This window comes from Orycteropus afer, unplaced genomic scaffold (genome assembly GCF_000298275.1).
Source record: "Orycteropus afer afer isolate SDZICR_OR568_19922 unplaced genomic scaffold, OryAfe1.0 scaffold00141, whole genome shotgun sequence".
NCBI lineage: Eukaryota > Metazoa > Chordata > Mammalia > Tubulidentata > Orycteropodidae > Orycteropus > Orycteropus afer.
This window is the reverse complement of record NW_006921728.1, coordinates 5,699,449-5,719,961: the sequence shown is the minus strand read 5'-3', so window position 1 is coordinate 5,719,961 and position 20,513 is coordinate 5,699,449. Positions and strand designations below refer to the sequence as shown.

The following is a 20,513-nucleotide window of genomic DNA, read 5'->3' as shown; positions in this document are numbered from 1 at the left end:
TCATGTAGGGCCATACCGTGTTAAATAAAAGGTAAATGAGCTTGACTTGTCTTTTTCAGCTGACACTATGGTAAAGGGATCTAAAAGAAGGGTATCACATAGTTGGACAACTGCGCAAATTCAATACTTGCCATAGGCACTATTTCCGTAGATATGCCTCTGACAGTGGTGTGCATTCTTCCAGACCTTTTGCTGTACAGTTCTGAATTTACATAAGATATGAGCTCTTTAAAAACAAACGTTGCTTTGTTCTGAAACTTGAAAAAAAATCACCATACCATTCCAATAAATAAATAAATAAATAAAACCACCTCAATGCATCGAGTCCATTCCGACTCATAGCGACCCCCATTGGGTTTCTGAGGAGGTAAATATTTAGGGACGTAGACTGTCCCATCTTCCTTCTCCTGAGCAGCTAACCTGGTTAGCAGTCAAAATGCGCCAACTCACCATACCTTGAATTTATCCATTGTTTAAACTGCTGCATAGATTTTGTAACATGGATGTATCACAATTTAGCTCTTTATCTGTTGCAATGTCCCAACTTTGGGCTGTTACCGCAGGAACACCTAGCAAACATAATGGTGTTTCCTGTAGCATCGACAGCAATTAGTTGCAAGTCACAGGGAAGGTGTATTTTGACATTTAATTGATCATGCCAAATAGTCTTACACGGTGGCTGTACCAATTTACACGCCTATATTTGGGAGCTCCGGTAGCATAGTGCCTAAGGCACTTGACTGCTAACCAGAAGGCTGACCGTTCAAACCCACCAGCCACCCCTCGGAAGGAAGATGGGGCAATCTACTTCCGTAGTCATACTGCCTAGGCAACCCAAGTAGGGGTCACTATGAGTCGGGTGCGACTCGACGGTAAACAACAACAACGAGAGTTTTAGCCACTCTTTCCTTCTAGTGATCTGTTGTTGTTATGTGCCGTGGAGTCAGACGCGACTCATAAGAGAGCCCTCCTTGGGTTTCCGAGGCGGTATCACTACGGAAGTAGATTACCCAACCTTCCTTCTGAGAAGCGGCTGGTGGGTTTCAACCGATAGCCTTCTGGTTAGCAGGCAAGTGCCTTAGGCACTATGCCACCAGAGCTCCTAGGAAGGTTTCAAGTCCATCAAACCTCTCCCTACCGCCCGCCCTACCCCAGCCCGCACATCCCCTCTTGCCTCACCTGCATTTGTTTCCGTCCCGCCCCTTCCGCCTCTGGGCCGAGGCCGCGCCCCTTCCGAGGGCTTGTATCTACAGAGCTGGGACCAGAGTGGCCTCTGACGTCACTGCCGGCCAGACGCCATCTTGCTGGTTTGCGGCCGGACTTGGATGTGTCGCCGGGGATATTGAGGGCGTGGGGTAGGGTGGGGTGAGGGGGCGAGGCAGCGAGGAGGGCGGTGAAACTCTCCTCCCCGCGGCCCCAGCGCGTGGGACGGCGTGGACGTGGTGTCGGAGGGATGTCCGCCTTCTCTGAGGCGGCGCTGGAGAAGAAGCTGTCGGAGTTGAGCAACTCGCAGCAGAGCGTGCAGACCTTGTCTCTGTGGCTCATCCACCATCGCAAGCACTCGCGGCCCATCGTCACCGTGTGGGAACGGGAGCTTCGTAAAGGTGAGCCGCCCGCCCCGTTCTCCGCACCCAGGTCGTTCCCAGGCGCCACTGGGACTCCCACCCCGCTTACCTGGAGCCCCGCACCCCTAGCGCCCGCCGGCTCCCCGACGCCGGGAGAGCCATCACGGTGCCCGCGCGCGGCTGCCCGCGGGGTAGGAGCCGCATGCATCGTGCTCCCTGCAAAGCCAGCGTTTAGTAGGTGTTAGTTGAATCAAAGGAATGAAGGATAAAATTAAACTTTGATTGATACAGGAGCTGTATGTAGCCAGAGGTTCGGGACGCCGCATGCAATTAGGGCCAGAAATTCTGGCAGGCTGGTACTTATCTTTACGTGGATTCTACAGATGGATGGGGAGGGAAAAGGTAAGCAAGTGAAAAGGAGTAAATTAGGGTTGAGAGTTACTTCCAGTTCTATAATACATAAACCCAATCGTGTAAAATTAGTAGGGGGATCAGAGTTTTAGAACTAGAGAGTCTAAAAATGTGTTGTTCAGTGACCAGAACCCCGAATTCGTAGATTTTAGAAGACCAAGATGGAGCAAATTTCTTAATTCCTGTATTGCCGTTGCTTCACCTGAAAATGAAGGATTAAGTGATCTAAGGTCCTGCTGTATGATTATGTGACTGACTCCAGTACAGCGTCTTTCTTCTGCATAACATTTGATAGTACGCCTGTGAAAGAAGTTAACTTTTTTCAGCTTTGAGCAATTGTCGATCACCAAAATATCCATCCAGTCTGTCCAGCAGTTTTATCTGTAAAGAATTAATTGTATGTTAATGCGATTGGAAAATTAAAATTTTAATTTGTACCTTTATTCACTGGGTAAAGTAGAAGCTCTTCATTGTTGTTTCAGACATCTTGATGGATATGATAATTATTTATTAAATGCTAACCATTTTAACAAACCATTGTTAGAATAGATGCTTGTTTATCGACTCATGGAAGCTATATGATGATGTATTAACATGACGGCTGACATGTGTTGGCTGTGTAGAGTGGAGCAAGCTGTCTTTTTCCTACAGAATGCTCATACGTATTTGCTTGTGGTTAAGAAGAAAAGTAATCCTTCAGAAGACACTGATTTAGAGCCCTGTTTTTCAGTTTATAAATAAATATATGTGTATTGGTGAGAAATTAGTCTTTTTGAGTGGCTGAAAAGATTAGAGAAACATTGATGTTTGAGTTAGGAAAATAGCTAACTGAACTTAGAGAAGTCAGGAACTGTCTTTGCCTCTATACCTTACGAGAGTTCAAGATCAGCAGCAGATTTGTTAAGACTTTTTTTTTTTTAATTTTTTTGAAAGGGCATTTAGAATCAATAAGGGATTGATACTCAGGCAATCTTAAGAACTACTGCAAATCAATGAGATGGAAAACCCAAAAGAAAATGGCAGTGCTGTTTTACAGGTGTTTAACATAAGAGGAAACTTGAAAGGCTAATAAGTAATGTTTCATCTTACTAATCTGATTTCCTCTCACTCTTAAAAACGTTGTCTTGTGATATGGTGTTAATTATTCCTATGAGAGTTTTAACTGTAAATACAGATAATCTATGGAATCCCTGCATGGTGCAAATGGTTAATGGGCTTGGCTGCTGACTGAAAGGTTGAAGGGTGGCTCAGAAGAAAGGCCTGGTGATTTATTTCCTGAAAAATCAGCCATGGAAAACCCTGTTCTGACCCACATGGCGTGGCTTTGAGTTAGAATTGACTCACTAGTAAATGCTTTTTTAACTGATAATGGTAATTCTATGTTTGACCTTGCCAGACTGTTTTCCATAATGGCTGTACCATTTTACATTTCCACCAGCAGTGTATTAGGATTCCAGTTCTGTACATTCTCACTACTTCTTGTTACTGTCTGTCTTTGATTACAGACATTCTAATGGGATATCTCATTGTGGTTTTGTATTTCTCTGTTGAACACTTTTTCATATGCTTATCAGCCATTAATATGTCTTTGGAGAAATGTCTGTTTAGATCCTTTGCTCATTTTTTAATTGGGTTATTTTTCTTATTATTGAGTTGTAAGTGGCAATCTACTTCTGAAAGCAGATTAGCCATTGAAAACGCTGTGGATCATAAAAGTCCAGTCTGATTATGGAAATGGCTTAGTTGTACGAGAGATCGTCACGATCTGTGAGCTGACTCAAGGGCAGCTAACAGTAGGAGTTCTTTCTGTGTTCTAGATACAAAGTCCTTACCAGATCCATGATTTGCAAAATTTTCTCCCATCCAGTGGGCTGTCTTTTCAATTTTTTATGGATCCTTTAAAGGTGACTATTTTTAGACTGTCAGTTCTGGGCTGTCTCAGTTATCTAAACTCATGCCATTGAGTTAATTCTGACTTAGAGCGACCCTCATTGGGTTTCCGAGGTGGTAAATCTTTATGGAAGTAGATTGCCTATTCTTTCTTCAGCGGAGTGGCTGGTAGGTTTAACTACCAACCTTCTGTTTAGCATTCAGATGCCTCAGGCACTATGCCACCAGAGTTCCTTAGTGCTGCTACAAAAGAAATGTCAAACTGGGTAGCTTTAACTAACAGAAAGTTTTTTTCTGACAGTTTAGGAGGATCAAACTCTCACTGCTGTGGAGTCAGATCCAACTCATAGCAACCCTTCCTTGGGTTTCCAAGGTGGTATCACTAGGAAAGTAGATTGCCCAACCTTCCTTCCGAGGAGCAGCTGGCTGGTGTGTTTGAACCGCCAGCCTTCTGGTTAGCAGTCAGATGCCTTGGGCACTATGCTACCAGAGCTGTAGGAGGCTAGGAGTCCATATTCAGGATGTTGCTATAGGGGAAGGTCCTTGTCTCTTTCAGCTGGTTCTGGATTTGTTGGCACTTTTCATGTGGAATCTAAACTCATTGCCATTGAGTTAATTCTGACTCATAGCAACCCTAAAGAACAGAGTAGAATTGTCCCATAGAGTTTCCAAGCATGTAAAATCTTTATAGAAGCAGAATGCCTCATCTTTCTCCCACAGCAAACTACTGACCTTTTGGTTAGCTTTAACCACTATGCCACCAGGTCTCCTGTGGCATCTATCTCCTCATTTTGTGATTGCTTGATTCTATGCCTTTTAGCTGCTCATTTTGTATCTCAAAAGTGACTGGTTTAAGACACAGCCTATACTGATACAGCCTCATTAACATAACTAAGAAAAGCCTATTCCCAGACGGGATTATGTTCATGTGTATATCCCACATGATTTTTGGGAGAGACAGTTCAGTCTGTAACAGAGGCTAAATGCTATATTAGATACATTGTTACAGAAATACTGACCATGGATGGAAAAAGGTACTTGGCAGCAGCATGTGCCACAAAGACCATGGCTAGAAGAGCCATACCAAGTAATTCACTGCACCACAATGAATATACCTGAATTTCTAAAACCAACACTGATATTTAGGCTTTTTTCTACACACACACACAGTAACAACAACAAAAATCTCTTTGCAAGAGCTACAGAAAATAACCAGTTTGTTAAGAAGGAGTTATTAGCAGTTGCCTAGAGCCCTTGCGGCAGTCCTTGTGGTACATTGGTTAAAGCACTTGGCTGCCAGCCAGAAGTTTGGTGGTTCAAACCCACCAACTGGTCTGAGGAAGAAAGATGTGGCAGTGTGCTTCCATAAAAGATTTACAGCCTTGGAAAACCCTATGGAGCAGTTCTACTCTGCCTTATAGGGTCATTATAAGTTGGAATCAACTTGATGGCAGTGGGCTTAGAGTCGTTGCCCTTACTAGTCTAGTGATTGAATCCTTCACACCAGCCTCTTTTATGTTACTCATATTTATGTCTCAACAGAACTATGAAGTGCGTCAACCCTTTGTTGTTGGTAGGTGCCGTCAGTTGATTCCAACTCATAGTGACTGCACATGACAGTTGAACTGCTACACAGGATTTTGTAGGCTGTAATTTTTATGGGAGCAAATAACCAGGGCTTTCTTCTTGTGGAACCACTGGGTGGATTTGAACCACCAACCTTTTGGTTAGCAGCCAACTGTTTAACCACTGTTCCACCCTTTTCGAGTATTTGCCATGTATTTATTGGTTGGCTTCTATATATCAGACCTTGACTATTCCAGTGATAACTAAAACAAAGTTAGTGTCTGTCCTTAAAGAATTTATTGTCTTATGGAGAGGGCAAACAAAGAACAAAACATTGTAAATGTAAATTTTGTGTTGTCTGTTGGAGGAAGAAAACTGTACTTAGGATGGTAAAGTAAATCATCTCTGATTAGGTGACATGCAGTAAAAGACCCTTCTGAACTAGCTATTCTTTAAGGTAATGGGAATATTTGAAGATGCTTAACTGAGAAATAGTTTGGGATGTAAAGAGCTAAATCTGGCAGTGCTCAGCCTGTGAATGCCAATTACTAGGTTTTCTAATACTGGCAACAGTGAAAATTAATATTAGAGTGTTTAAAGTTTAACGCTTCCTTCTACTTGTTATTTATTAAAATTAGTACTTTGTTCTGAATAAACTGTATCAGATATCTTTCTCTGAGCTTATTGACATTTCACTGCGTTACGGATTTGGAGGAGTATGTGCTGGTTATGAGGGGATACTTGGGCTTCTTGACGTTGTTGCATGCTCACTTCAATTTTTAACCTCTATAGCCCTAATTTTTAAAGAAAATTGTCATTTTTCATTAAAAGTGTCACTTTATGTTAACATGTGATCAATTTAGTATTGTACCTTAAAATAGATTACGTGATTGATTTTTTTTTAAAATCTCGAACAACTTTTGCATTCCTGAAATAAATCTCACTTGTTTACGGTGTATACCTCTTTCTATATATTGCTCAATTCTGTTTACTAATATTTTGTTAAGGGTTTATGCAATAAAAATTAGGAGAACAGTGATTGCTTTACATTTTTATGAATCTCTATTATGTCTGTCTGCATGGAAGACAGCTAGATTCTCATTACTTGTTCTACATTCAGTCTATGTCACATATCATATAACCTCCCCAAAACCCCACTGTACATGTATAAGAGAATGACAGTGAAGAAGTCATTTTAATGAAAGTAGTTTAAACTTCATTGGCCTCATAAAAGGATTTGAGAATTTTGGGGGATCATTGGACCATATGCTGAGAACTAGACCATTTCTTATAGTTGATTGTTAGATCTGAAGGTTAGGACACATTGTTATGCCTTAGCAGACATAATTCATCAAAAATATTAAATCTGAAAATTTTACAAAATTTTCCTTTGGCCTATAATGTATTTTTTTTTTTTTTAGATTCTCTTTTCCTTGACATAAACTTTAAAAAATTGATAATTTGGTAATGTTTTTGCTGCTGGCTGTGCAATTAACTTTTATTTTCTAATAAAAATAAAGGTTTGCTCCCACATTAAGCAGACAAGACAATCTGTAACACTACAAGTAGCTTTTTAATAAAATAAAATTTTCATTTGAAATATTTTGTAGGTGAAAGTTTTTATTATTGATTTCCTTTATTCACCAAATACTTACTGATTTCCTGTTCTGTTACTAGACCATGGTTAGTTCAGCAGATGAAAAGACACACAGCTGTCCTCATGGAGTTTACATATAAGCCAGGGAAATGTGTTTTACTAAACTAGTGGCTGCACAGTGATACAAAGGAGTGGGAACCGAGCCTAGTTTAGGGAATTAAGGAAGGCTTCTTTGATTTGGGATTTGAAGTTTGAGTAGAAAGTACGGGAGTTGTACAATGAATATACACATAGTTCTTACTATTTTAATTATTTGAAAGCCATCTTACGTAAAACAACTTTGTTCAATATTTTAATAGAGCATTTCAGTTCATAAGACCTTTTTGGAGCTAGGAAGGATAATAAACATTGTGTTGTGTTGTTGTTATGTGCCATCGAGTCGGACCCGACTCATAGTGACCCCTCCTTGGGTTTCCGAGGCAGTATCACCACAGAAGTAGATTGCCCCATCTTCCTTCCGAGGAGTGGCTGATGGGTTTGAACCGCCAGCCTTCTGGTTAGCAGTCAAGTGCGTTAGTCAAGCGCCTTACGCTACCAGAGCCCCCATAAACATTGTAGATAAACATTAAATAAATGTTTTATGTCTGGAAAGAAATGTAAGTGATCAAAAAAAATGTGTTTTCATCTTTTTGTTCATAAAAATGCATTAAAGGGATAGTAATGATGAATAATTTATTTGATCCCCTTGATGTCATTTAGGGTTTTTTTGGGGTTGCTTTTTAGTTCTCTAGCATAACTCAGGGCTGACTCGACGGCACATAACAACAACATAACAAGCATAACTCTTAAGGAGCTCTGGTGGCACTGTGGTTAAAGCATTGGGTTACTAACCAAAGATTGGTAGTTTGAACCCTCCAGCCACTGGGAAAAAGGTGAGGTCTGCTTTTGTAAAGATTTACAATGTTGTAAACCCTATGGGGTTGCTATGAGTTGGAATTGACTAAAGTTTTCCATGCTTACATTTAATCCTTGGATATTTCAGGTGTATTAAAAAAATATAAGTATATAGATGTTTACATAATATATTTACATTTGCATGTAAATATAAATATGAAAATTGATACTAACATGCAGATAATACTAAAATTAAAAAAAAAGGGTATGAAAAGAAGAGTAAGGCTTCTTCCATTTCTATTCTCCACCTATTTTTCATACACGTAATTACATCTGTTAAGTTTATATATTCTTCCAAAATTTTCTATCCAAATACAGGTATGTGTCATTTAATGCCCATTTGGGCAAGTCTGATCACAGGTATGTCCTTAGTGCCATAAGTTTGTTTTTTATTTGTAAAGGGAAAGCAACTCTCTTTTTGTTTATTATTTTCCCCTAATGGTTTTAAAGACTGCAAACCTCCGGAGTGAACAAGCATCGAGGTTCCAGGGTGCAGCCATTTCCGATAGCATCTCCTCTTTCCCCTCCTCCTGGCTTCATTCACCTGCCCAGCAGCTGTGCAGCCTTTCACACCTGGTACAGTGCTCGCTCCTGCTCTCCTGCTGTTAGTACTGGTGGCGCCAGCCAGGCCCGGGGTGCTCATGGACTTCTGGCTCCGTACGGTACCTACACAGGTTCAGAAAGTGGCTGAACCAACAGAGCAGCAGCAGCCAAGGCTGCGTTCCAGGTACCCACAGCCTGCTCCCCCACAGGTCTGTGTGACCACCTCTCTGCCCCCCTGTCTTACTCTCCCCGACCCCCATGCCTAAACCAAAAACCACACTCAATGCCGTAGAGTCGGATCCAACTCATAGCAAACCCTCCTTGGGTTTCCGAGGCAAGATCTCTGTGGAAGTAGATTGCCCAGCCTTCCTTCTGAGGAGTGGCTGGTGAGTTTGAACCACCAGCCTTCTGGTTAGCAGTCAAGTGCCTAGGCATTATGCCACCAGAGCTCCTTCTCAATGCCTGGACATGCACAAAGTCTTGATGCCACTATGGCATAGCCCCTGCCTAGCCTAGCTGCATGCTTGGCAAAGGCCAGCCTCCTGTATCCAGTGGATAAATTCTTGGGCTTTGTCAGATGAGTTCCCATAAAGTTTTAATATAGAAGATTTTGAGGTTTAACTATGGATTGTATGGGGAGTGCCTATATATAATAATGTTTGTATAACATGCAAATCACTTAATGTGTGTTTCACAGAATGTATCAGAGATGTTAAGCAACCCATCATATACATATGTTACTGTTCTCTTTCTCTGTTTCTTGTTTACACAGATGGTAGAGTATTATATAGATTTCTCTATGCCCTTTTTCCTTTCATATGTCTTGTACATTGTTACATGTGCATAAGGTATTGCCTAGTTTTTTAAATGACTGTACTGTTTTCTGTGTTTGTGGTTGCACCAGTATTTATATAACCATTAATATATTGATGAACATTTAGGATGTGTCATTTATTTCTGTTATAATTATAACTATTAATTTATGTTAAACCCACCAGCCACTCCTGGGAAGGAAATTTGGGCAATCTAACTCCATGGTGATACCATCTCAGAAACCCAAGGAGGGGTTACTGTGAGTCAGGTCTTATTTGACAGCACATAACAACAACAACAACAAATATTCTAATTACATTGTTAATGATTTATCATGATTTAAGAGACCATGGTAGAACTGAGAGGCATTAGTTGTATCACATCAGTTTTTTAAGTACTTTTTGACCCCCATTCATTTGATATGACTCCTATATCCTTTATACATCAAGCCTTCATGTCCGTCAAATAACAAATGACTAAACAAAATGTGGTATATCTATAAAGTGGAATATTATTCAGCCATAAGAAGGAATGAAGAACTGATCCATGCTATAATGTGGAGGAACCTGGAAAACAAGTAAAAGAAACAGGCAGGAAAAAATCACATGTTGTCTGGTTCCATTTTTATGAAATATCTATGCTGTGTAAATCTGTACAGACAGAAAGCAGATTAGTGGTTGCCAGAGGTTTAGGGAAGGGAATGGAGGTGAATGAATCTATGTGATGTCACATACTCTTCCCTTTTCCTATTTCTCCTCTATCTGACCTCTAACCTCTGGTGTCAGCATCCACTTGCAGCCTTCCCTAGCTTTTCCCAGAAATAACAACTGTCCATCTATGATCCTTAGCCCTTTTTTTTTGAGCAGGGGGAGAGGCTTTTTTAAATTGTAATTGTGGCATTCTGTAACAATGTGGTTTGATCCCAACTTACATCCAGTTGCATTAAAAAAACTATCCCGATACAGCTTCATTCAACCCTTATGTTGTTATTGTCACAAAGTACACTTTTACACATTGTCTGCCCATTAAGAGGTTTACAATTACTGTTTTATGTATTTGTCTTTGAGATCACATAGAAAAAAAAAAGAGGAGTTAAAAACCAAAATACAGTAATACTGGCTTTTATATTTACCTTTGTAGTTACCAGTACTGATGATCTGTATTTCTCTGTCCGGGTTGAGTTGCTGTTGAGTGCCTTTTCCTTTGAGCCTAGAGGAGCCTTTTCAGCATTTCCTGTAGGGCAGGTCTACTACATACCTCAGAGATTGTTGTTGTTGTTATGTGCCGTGGAGTCAGCCCTGACTCATAGCGACCCCTCCTTGGGTTTCCGAGGCAGTATCACTACGAAGTAGGATTGCCCAACCTTCCTTCCGAGGAGTGGCTGGTGGGTTTGAACCGCCAGCCTTCTGGTTAGCAGTCAAGTGCCTTAGCCACTATGTTACCAGAGCTCCCACCTCAGAGATAGTGCAGGTCAAATTCCAGACCACTGCAATGAAGTAAGTCACACGCATTTTTTTTGTTTGTTTGTTTCACTGTGCATATAAAAGTTATGTATACACTGTATTGTAGTCTATGAGTCAAGGCTGACTTTACAGCATTGAGTTTGGCTGTTTTTTTTTTTTTTTTTAAGCCAAGTGCCTAAGGCATTTGACTGCTAACCAGAAGGCTGGTGGTTCAAACCCACCAGCCATTCTTCCGAAGGAAGCTGGGCAATCTACTTAAGTGTAGAGATTCTTCCTTGGAAACCCAAGGAGGGATCGCTGTGAGTAGTCTATTAAGTGTGCAATAGCATTATGAAACAGTTTGAAATATTTTGAGAATAACAAAATGTGACACAGAGACACAAAGTGAGCACATGCTGAGTTTCTATTAATATCTATAAATTATGTAGTTAGTAATAGCTTGAGTTTCTTCCAACCATCCTCTTCTCAGAATATTTGTTGTATAGTAATCCTTTAGTTCTGAAAGCAGTCTCAATAGGAAGTTAAAAACACCAACAACTTGTTTATTTTGAGATAATTGTAGATTCACATGCAGTTGTAAGAAGTAAACAGAGAAATCTTAGGGACACTTTACCCATTTTCCCCCATAGTAACATCAGTATCACAACCAGATATTGACGTAAATACAGTCAAAATGCAGATCATTACTATCATTCATTCTCTCCCACCGTACTGCTCTTCATAAGGTTTGCAACTGTCATTCCTTTGAGAAATAGACTGCCACATCTTTCTTCCTTGTTTTCCTTAGACTGGAAGCTCTGCTGAAACCTGTCTACCCATGGATGGTATTTGAAATACTGGTGGTATAAATTCCAGAATAGCAGCTACGTGCAAACCACCACAGTATGACAAACTGACAGACGGGTGGTGGTTGATTACTGTAGCTAAATAGTAAGACTTGAAATCAGTTAAGCTGTTTCTTTCTATTATTTTTCTCAATCAGGTAAGTTTTAGCCCTTCTTTTTTTCCCTTTACATATGAATATTAGAATGGTGTTTTCTGTATCTATAAAAATCTTCCTGGGATTTTGATGGAATTATGTTAAACCTGTATATCAATTTACAGAAAATTGATGTCTACTCTGTTGAGTCTTGCAGTCTGTGAACATGGTATGTCTATCCCTTTATTGAGATTTTCTTTGATGACTTTTTATCAGTGTTGTGAAGTTTTCAGCATACAGATCCTGTGCATGTTTTGTTAGATTTACACCTATTTCCATATTTTAGAATGATTTAAAATAGTATTGTATTTTTAATTTGGTAGCCGCATATTCATTGCTAATATGTTGCAATACAATTAATTTTTAAATATTTATCTTATGTCATGCAGCCTTGCTGAACACACTAGATTTTGTTGTTGTTGTTGTTGTTATGTGCTGTTGAGTTGGACCGACTCATAGCGACCTCTCCTTGGGTTTCCAAGGCAGTATCACTATGGAAGTAGATTGCCCCATCCTCCTTCCGAGGAGTGGCTGGTGGATTTGAACCGCCAGCCTTCTGGTAAGCAGTCAAGTGCCTTAGGCACTACGCTACCAGAGCTCCCACACTAGATTTAGGTATGTTTTTTTTTTTTTTTTTTTTTCTTTTGTAGATTTCTTGGGATTTTCTTAGAAGATTATGTCATTTGCAAATACAGACAGTTTTATTTTTTCATTTCTGACCTGTATGCCTTTTATTTCTTGTCATATTGTACTTGCTAGGACTTCCAGCACTGTGTTGAATAAGAATGGTGAGAGTGGACGTCCTTGCTTGTTCCTGATGTGAGGGGGAATGCATTCAGCCTTTCATCATTAAGTATAATGTTAGCTGTTGGTTTTAAAAGATGATCTTTATCAAGTTGAAGAAGTTCTCTTATTTTTGGTTTCTGAGAGATTTAATCATTAATGGTTTTTGAAGTTTTTCAAAAACTTTATCTTCATCAGTTAATATGATCATGAGATTTTTTTTTTTTTTTTTTAGTCAATGTGGTGTAGTAAATTGCATAGTGTGGCTTTTCTAGCCATAAGTCTTTGTAAACTCCATGGTGGAATCTGCTGTGAGCAACTGAGTGCCTCCTGATTGTTAAAGTTATCCACTTGGGGTATTTCTGTCAGGAGCAGCACAAAGTCATTTTCTGAGATGTTTGCTCTCTCTCAGGCGTGGGGAACTCTGATGTTGGGATTGGTTGGTTTGGGCTACTCTGCCAGGCTCAAAAGGAGCCCTCCTAGAGGCAGGAGGAGTCTCTCTGTTGCCTGGGAAAGATGTGCTGCTGAGAGAAACATGCTCCTGCGAGATGTGAGGCACACGCTGCTGAGAGAGAGACGTGAGAGGAACGCACTGCTGAGAGAGCGATGTGCTACCGAGACTGCCAGTTGCTGAGTGAGATGGCTGGCTGCAGGAGACTGAGTGCATTTCTGAACTTGAATTGTAGCCTGTTGCTTCCCTAATAAACCCCATAATCTGTGAGTTCCATGTGGCCATTGCAGCAAATTATTGAACCCAACAAAGAGGTGTTGGGTGCTGGGGGAGGACCGGTTGGTAAAAGGGCTGGAGGGAGACAGCATGTCTGGCCTTGTGGGAATAGGCTTTGGGCCACTGATGGTGATTCTGTCTTCCTTTGTGGGGTTAGAGAAGGTCAGAAGATGTAGCCTCCCTGCCCCTTTGGCAGCCAGTTAGTATGGTGGGTTACAGTGATTGAGTTTTTAATCTTGGAACCAGCTTGCATTCCTAAGAATGAATCTCACTTGTTTATGGTGTATAGTTCTTTTTCTGTATTGCTGAATTTTATTTACTAATATTTTGTTAAGAGTTTTTGCATCCATATTTATGGTGATTGTTGGTCTCTTTTTTTCATACTGTATTTGGTTCCCTCTTCTATTTTCTGACATTATTATTGTTAATTCTTTAAACATTTGGTTAGAATTCTCCAGTAAAACCATCTAGACATGGAGATTTCTTTTTTGGGAGTTTTTAAATTACAAATTCAATTTCCTTAATAATTACAGAGCTATCCAAATTGTGTGTTTCATATTGGGTGAGTTGTGGTAGTTTGTGTTTTTTGAGGAAGTAATCCATTTTGTTTAAACAAATTTCAGTTTATCAAATTTCAGTGTATAGAGTTCATAGCATTCTCTTATCCTTTTGATGTCTGCAGGGTCTATAGTAATAACCCATTTCATTCTTCATATTGGTAATTCGTGTCTTCTCACCTGTCCTTTGTCATTCTTGCTAGAGGTTTTTTGCTTGTATTGCTCTTAAAGAACAGCTCTTAGTTTCATCGATATTTTCTATAATGTTTTGTTTTCATTTTAACTGATATATATATAATTGATTTTCTTACCTTTATTATTTCCTTCCTTCTACTTGATTGGGTTTATTTTGTTCATTTTCTAGGGTTTTGAGGTGGTAGCTTGGATTATTGATTTGAGAATTTTTCCTCTTTCAGTATACCTTTAGTGTTAACAAATTTCTTCCTCATTTCTGCTGTAGCTCTGTCCCACAAATATTTATTCTTATGTATTCTCTTATGTGCTATTATAAATGAAATTATTTTCTTAATCTCCTTCTAGGATTTCTCATTGCTGGTGTATAGGAATCCAGCTGATTTTTGCGTGTTGACCTTGTATCCTGCAACTTTTCCTCTATCAGCTCTCAAAGCTTTTGGGTGGATTCTTTGGGATTTTCTATATACAGGATCCTGTCATCTGAAACAGAGATAGTTTTTACCTCTTCCTTTCTGATTTAGAAATCTTTTATTTTTCTTGCCTTATTGCTCTGGCTGGGAGTTCCAATATAGTATTGAATAGGAATGATAAAAAATGGGCATCCTTCTGGTGGAACCCCTGAGACTATGGCCCCTAGCTGCCCTGCAGGTCTGGAATTGAACTCACACCTGTGGCTTCCAGCCAAGCAAAAGACGGGCATAGGAGTTGAACATTTACCTGAGGTAGATACACTCCTTGGAGAGAACAATTGTGGGAGAAAGAAGAGCTGTTTATGCACAGGGAGACAGCTCAGGGGGCATGGGTGCATGGAGGGATGGACACAGGGAAGAGGTGATGGTCAGGAGGAAGTGGGAGGGGAGCTGTTGCATTGTGGTAAACTGTGGTCAATGTCATGAGGCAAAGTATATGTGAACTACTATATGGAAAGTGAATTTGCTTTGTAAATTTTCACCCAAATCACACACACACACACACACACACACACAAAGAATGGGCATCCTTATCTTGCTCTTTCTGTTTCTAAGGTAGAAAGTTGTTATTTTTTTCCATTGAATATAATGTTGGCTGATTTTTTCTTTCCCCATAAATGACCTTAATCATGTTGAGGAACTTCCCTTTTATTTCTATCTTAATGAGAATTTTTATCAAGAAAGGGTTGGATTTTATCAAATGCTTTTTCTGCATCAACTGAGATGATCATGTGGTTTGTTCTATTTACTGTAGTATATTACACTGATAAAGGAGCTCTAGTGGTGTCTTTAAGGCATTTGACTGCTAACCAAAAGGTTGTGGTTTGAACCTACCAGCCACCATACAGAAGAAAGATTAAATAGTCTGCTTCTGTAAAAATTTACAGCCTTGGAAACCCAATGGGGGTCACTGTGAGTAAGAATTGACTCAATGGCATTGAGTTTGGTTATTAGTATTGCATTGATACTAATTTTGAACCATCTTTACATTCCTGGAATCAGTATCACTTGATCATGATGTATATGCTTTTAATATGCTGCTCTGGTAGCATAGTGCCTAAGACACTTGACTGCTAACCAGAAGGCTAGTGGTTCAAACCCACCAGCCACTTCTCGGAAGGAAGGTTGGGCAGTCCTACTTCTGTAGTGATACTGCCTCGAAAACCCAAGGAAGGGTCGCTGTGAGTCAGGTCCGACTCGACGGCACATAACAACAACAACAGTGTTTTGTTGAGAGTTTTGACATCTATATTCATAAGGTGCATTGGTTTGTAGTTTTCTTGTAGTGTCTCTGTATGGCTTTGGTATCAGAGTAGTATTGGCTTCATAGAATTAGGGAATTATTCCTTCCTCCTCTATTATTTGAAAGAGTTTGAACAGGATTGGTACCAATTCTTTAAATGCTTGGTAGACTTCTCCAGTGCCCCACACATTTTTGATACTTGTATCACCAACATATTTTCATATGAAACATTTTTATGGTGGCTGCTTTAAAATCTTTGTCAGATAATTCTAACATCTCTGACATCTTGGTGTTCACAGCCACTGCTTTTTCATTCAGTTTGAGATTTTTCTAATTTCTTGACATAATGATTTTCAACTAATATATTGGTGAAGGAGCAAGGAGGCGGCATCTTCTGACCTCCTCTAATTCCACAAGAGGAATAAAGACTTACCATCAGCAACCCAAGACCTGTTCTTATGAGACCAGACATGCCGCCACCCTCCAGCCCTCTTACCAGTGTGGACACCACCCATCCCTCCTGCGGCACCCACCACCTCTCTGCTGGGTTTGATAATTTGCTGCAATGGCCACATAGGACTCAGATTATGGGGTTTATTAGGGAAGCAACAGGCTACAATTCAAGTTCAGGAATACACTCAGTCTCTCTCACTGGCAGTCTCTCTCAGCCAGCAGTGAGAGATTCTTCTTGCCTCTACAAAGGCTCATTTTGAGCCTGGCAGAGTGGCAAAATCAACCAATCCCAACATCAGAATTGTACACACTTGAGAGAGAGCGAACTTCCGAGATTACTTCCTACTGCTCCAACAGAAATACACCAGGTAGAGATTACTTTAACAATCAGAAGTTTAAACTACATGGTCCTACCCAGCAGTGGGATGGGAGTTACAAAGACTATGGCTAGAAAAGCCGTTGTTGTTGTTGTTGTGTGCCGTCGAGTCGGCCCCGACTCATAGCGACTCCTCCTTGGGTTTCCGAGGCAGTATCACTACGGAAGTAGATTGCCCAACCTTCTTTCGGAGGAGTGGCTGGTGTGTTCGAACCGCCAGCCTTCTAGTTAGCAGTCAAGTGCCTTAGGCACTATGCTACTAGAGCTCCCAGAAAAGCCATACCATGTAATTTACTATACTGCATATATGGATACTTCTGTATCTATTATGATGGAGCTCCGTGGTATAGTGGTTAAAGGCATTTGGCTGTTAACCAAAAGGTTGGTGGTTTGAACCTACCACCTGTTCTATGGAAGAAAAGATTAGGTAGTCTGCTTTTGTAAAAATGTACAGCCTTGGAAACCTAGTGTGGGTTGCTATCAGTTGGAATCAACTCAATGGCAGTGACTTTGGTTTGGTTGTTGGTACCTTTTATGAGACTCTGGATCTTACATTATCCTTTTATTTTAGCTGGATTTTTTTTTTTTTTTTCCCCCGATGCATTATCAGGTATAGAAACTTACTTGTTTACTGCCAGGTAGAGTTGGAAATATATATTCTCCACTTGGCCTTTCTTGATACCTGGCCTCCATTGATACACTGTACTTGTTATTGCTGGTGGGCGTGAGAATGGGATTTCTGACTCCCCATTAGGCTTCCACTGACATACCAGTGGTCTGATGTGTGTGGCCCCATTTCTGCTGGATGATGGTAAAAATCCTGATTCTCCACTACACCTCCTCTGACACACCCCATATGATAAATCAGGCACTTTAAATCCATGAGAGAAGGGATGGAATAGTAATAAATGTTTTTTATATTCTTACCTTAAAAACATATATAAAGTTCATTGAATTAAAGATGTAAACTTTGAAAAAAAATAGAAAAAGTAAATTTATATATATAAAATCTTTATTTCTAAGCTTGGATTATGAAAAGACATTCTAAATAAGATACACGCCAGAAGTCATGTAGGAAATAGATCTGGCAGCATAAAATTATAAAATTTCTGAATGCAAAAACTATCATCCAAATTTCAGTTTTAAACAACACACTTGGAGATAATTTTGCAATATCTAATATAGGAAAAAGCTAATCTCTAGTACAGGAAAAAGCTAATACCTCTAATATATGAAGTGATTTTATGAATTAATAAGAACAAGACATACAGTTCAGTAGAAAAATGGGCAACATGATATGAACAGGTAGTTAATTCACAGAAGAAGAAGACAAATGAGTAAGAAACCAGTCTCACTGGTTATTTAGGGAATTGCAAATAAAAATAACAATATTTTATTCTCAAATAATTAGCAAATATTATAAATACTATCAGTATTTAGAGGAGCTCTGGTAGCGTAGTGCCTAAGGCACTTGACTGCTAACCAGAAGGCTGGCGGTTCAAACCCACCAGCCACTCCTCGGAAGGAAGGTTGGGCAATCTACTTCCACAGTGATATAGCCTCGGAAACCCAAGGAGGAGTCCCTATGAGTTGCTATGATGGCACATAACAACAACAACAGTATTTAGTGTTGCTGGTAAGGAGCCCTGGTGACATAGCAGTTAAGTATTTGGCTACTAGCTGAAAGGTCAGCATTTCCAACCCACCAGGTTTTCCTGTGAGAAAGATGTGGTCTACTTCTGTGAAAAATTACAGCCTTGGAAACCTTGTGGAGCAGTTCTGCTCAGTCCTGGAGAGTTGCTAGAGTGGAATTGATTTGATGGCAGCAGATTTGGTTTTTGGAGTATGGATGATGATGTAGGAACATTTTCATGTGGGAATTCAAATTGGTGCAGCCTTTTTGGAAGGCAGCTTAAAAGAGTGTCTTTCAGAATTTAAATTGCAGATGAAAACTGAAGTCCTGATAACATGCTACAATATCTTGAAAACATCATGTTGAATGACGTTAGGTATTTGTCCTTCAACATGAAAACATCATGTTGAAGGACAAATACTTGCATGAAGTACCTGAAATAGGCAAATGTTTAGAGACGGAAGTTAAGGCATATGACTGGTAACCAGAAGGTTGGTGGTTCAAACTTACCAGCCACTCCACAGATCTTTTGGATTTTAGGGGCGAGAGAGGAAAATGAGAGTCACCGTTAAGGAACCATCGAATTTCTGTTTATGGTTATAGAAAAATTGGCAATAGTTATTGGTGATGGTTGTATATGATTAATGTAATTAATATCTTAAATTGTACACTTGAAAATGTTAATTTGCCAAATATTGTTATATACATTTTTACAACAAATTTTTTTTTTAACTGTATACTTTTTAACCCATCACCTCTGTCTCTCAGAATCTCTCCTGTAGAAATAACTTGTACAGGTTTATAAAGATAAAAAGTACTAAAGATTTTAAATAATCTATATCTTATGGGACTTAAGTAATGCTGAAAGGAATGAGGCTAATGAAAAGAGTTTTGCAAAAAATGTTGAATTGTCAAATGTTTGTTATATTTATTTTTACTATAACAAAACAAAAAAATTTGGTCACAGATATTGCATGTATAAAATATGAAGAAAGCTATTTGTGGAACTTTATGTGTAGCATGATCTCATTTATGAAACAAATATGTATGTATATGAATGCCTTTATATATGTGTATAAGTGTGTATTGTTTGCAGATGATTTTGAAAGGACATGGATACCAAATTATTAACTTGTATCTATAGTTTACCTATGACAAAACTTGTTATCATTGAGTCAGTTCCACTCACAGTGACCCTTAGAACTGCCCTGTAGGGTTTCCAAGGCTGTAATCTTTATGGAAGCAGACTGCCACATCTTTTTGCTCTGGAGTGGCTGATGGGTTTGAACTGGCCAACCTTTTCCTTAGGAACCAGGTATGTAACTACTGTGCTACCAGGGCTTCTTTTCTATTCACATTACTTGCCCATTTTTCTGTAGGTTATTAAGGAGCTCTGGTGGCATAAAGGAGCTCTGGTGGCCTAGTGGATAAGGCAGTTAACTGCTAACTGGAAGGTCAGCGGTTCAGACCCACCAGTTAGTTGCTTCACAAAAGGAAGGATGGGCGATCTATTTCTGTAAAGATTTACAGCCTCAGAAACCCAATGGGTGTTGCTGTGAGTTGGAAACTACTTGATGACAGTGAGTTTGGATTTTTTTTGTTATTTTTTAAAAAATTTATTTGTAAGAACTCTGGAATGGAGTTGTTGTTGTTGTTGTTATGTGCCATCGAGTCGGACCTGACTTATAGCAACCCCTCCTGGGGTTGCCGAGGCAGTATCACTACGGAAGTAGATTGCCCAACCTTCCTTCCGAGGAGTGGCTAGTGGGTTTGAACCGCCGGCCTTCTGGTTAGCAGTCAAGTGCCTTAGGCACTGTGCTACCAGAGCTCCCCTGGAAAGGAGAGGGGAGAGTATTTTGAACTGAATAAATTGGAAATGGCAAGAGTTACTAGATCTGTAAAAAAGTTTGTCTTTCATACCTGTATTTGGAGTTGTTACAGTTTCTGTGAGCAGTATAATTTTATGTGTTCCCGTAGCTGAGAGGGTGGGTGAAGCTAAGCACTAGAAAGAAGCTAAGTTAATGAAACTAGCTATTAAAGTGCATTTCTAGGCCCAAATTTATTCAGTCAGTAAATACTGAACAAATTATGAACCACTGGTAGATGAGACCAGCAATTCTTTTTTTAAAATTTTTATTGTGATTTGGGTGAAAGTTTACAGACCAAATTCATTTTCCATATGTTGTTGTTGTTATGTGCCGTCAAGTCGGCCCCGACTCATAGCGACCCCTCCTTGGGTTTCCGAGGCAGTATCACTACGGAAGTAGGATTGCCCAACCTTCCTTCCGAGGAGTG

General features: G+C 39.8%; 1 protein-coding gene across 1 annotated transcript in view; it reads left to right on the top strand.

The window, feature by feature from the left end:
* Positions 1 to 1,453: 1,453 nt before the first annotated feature.
* RPRD1A (regulation of nuclear pre-mRNA domain containing 1A) overlaps positions 1,454 to 20,513 on the top strand; it is a 73,661-nt gene continuing 54,601 nt past the window's right edge. Inside the window, exon 1 of the mRNA XM_007945659.2 lies at positions 1,454 to 1,604. Coding sequence (XP_007943850.1) covers positions 1,454 to 1,604 — 151 coding nt within the window. The remainder of the gene's footprint in view (positions 1,605 to 20,513) is intronic.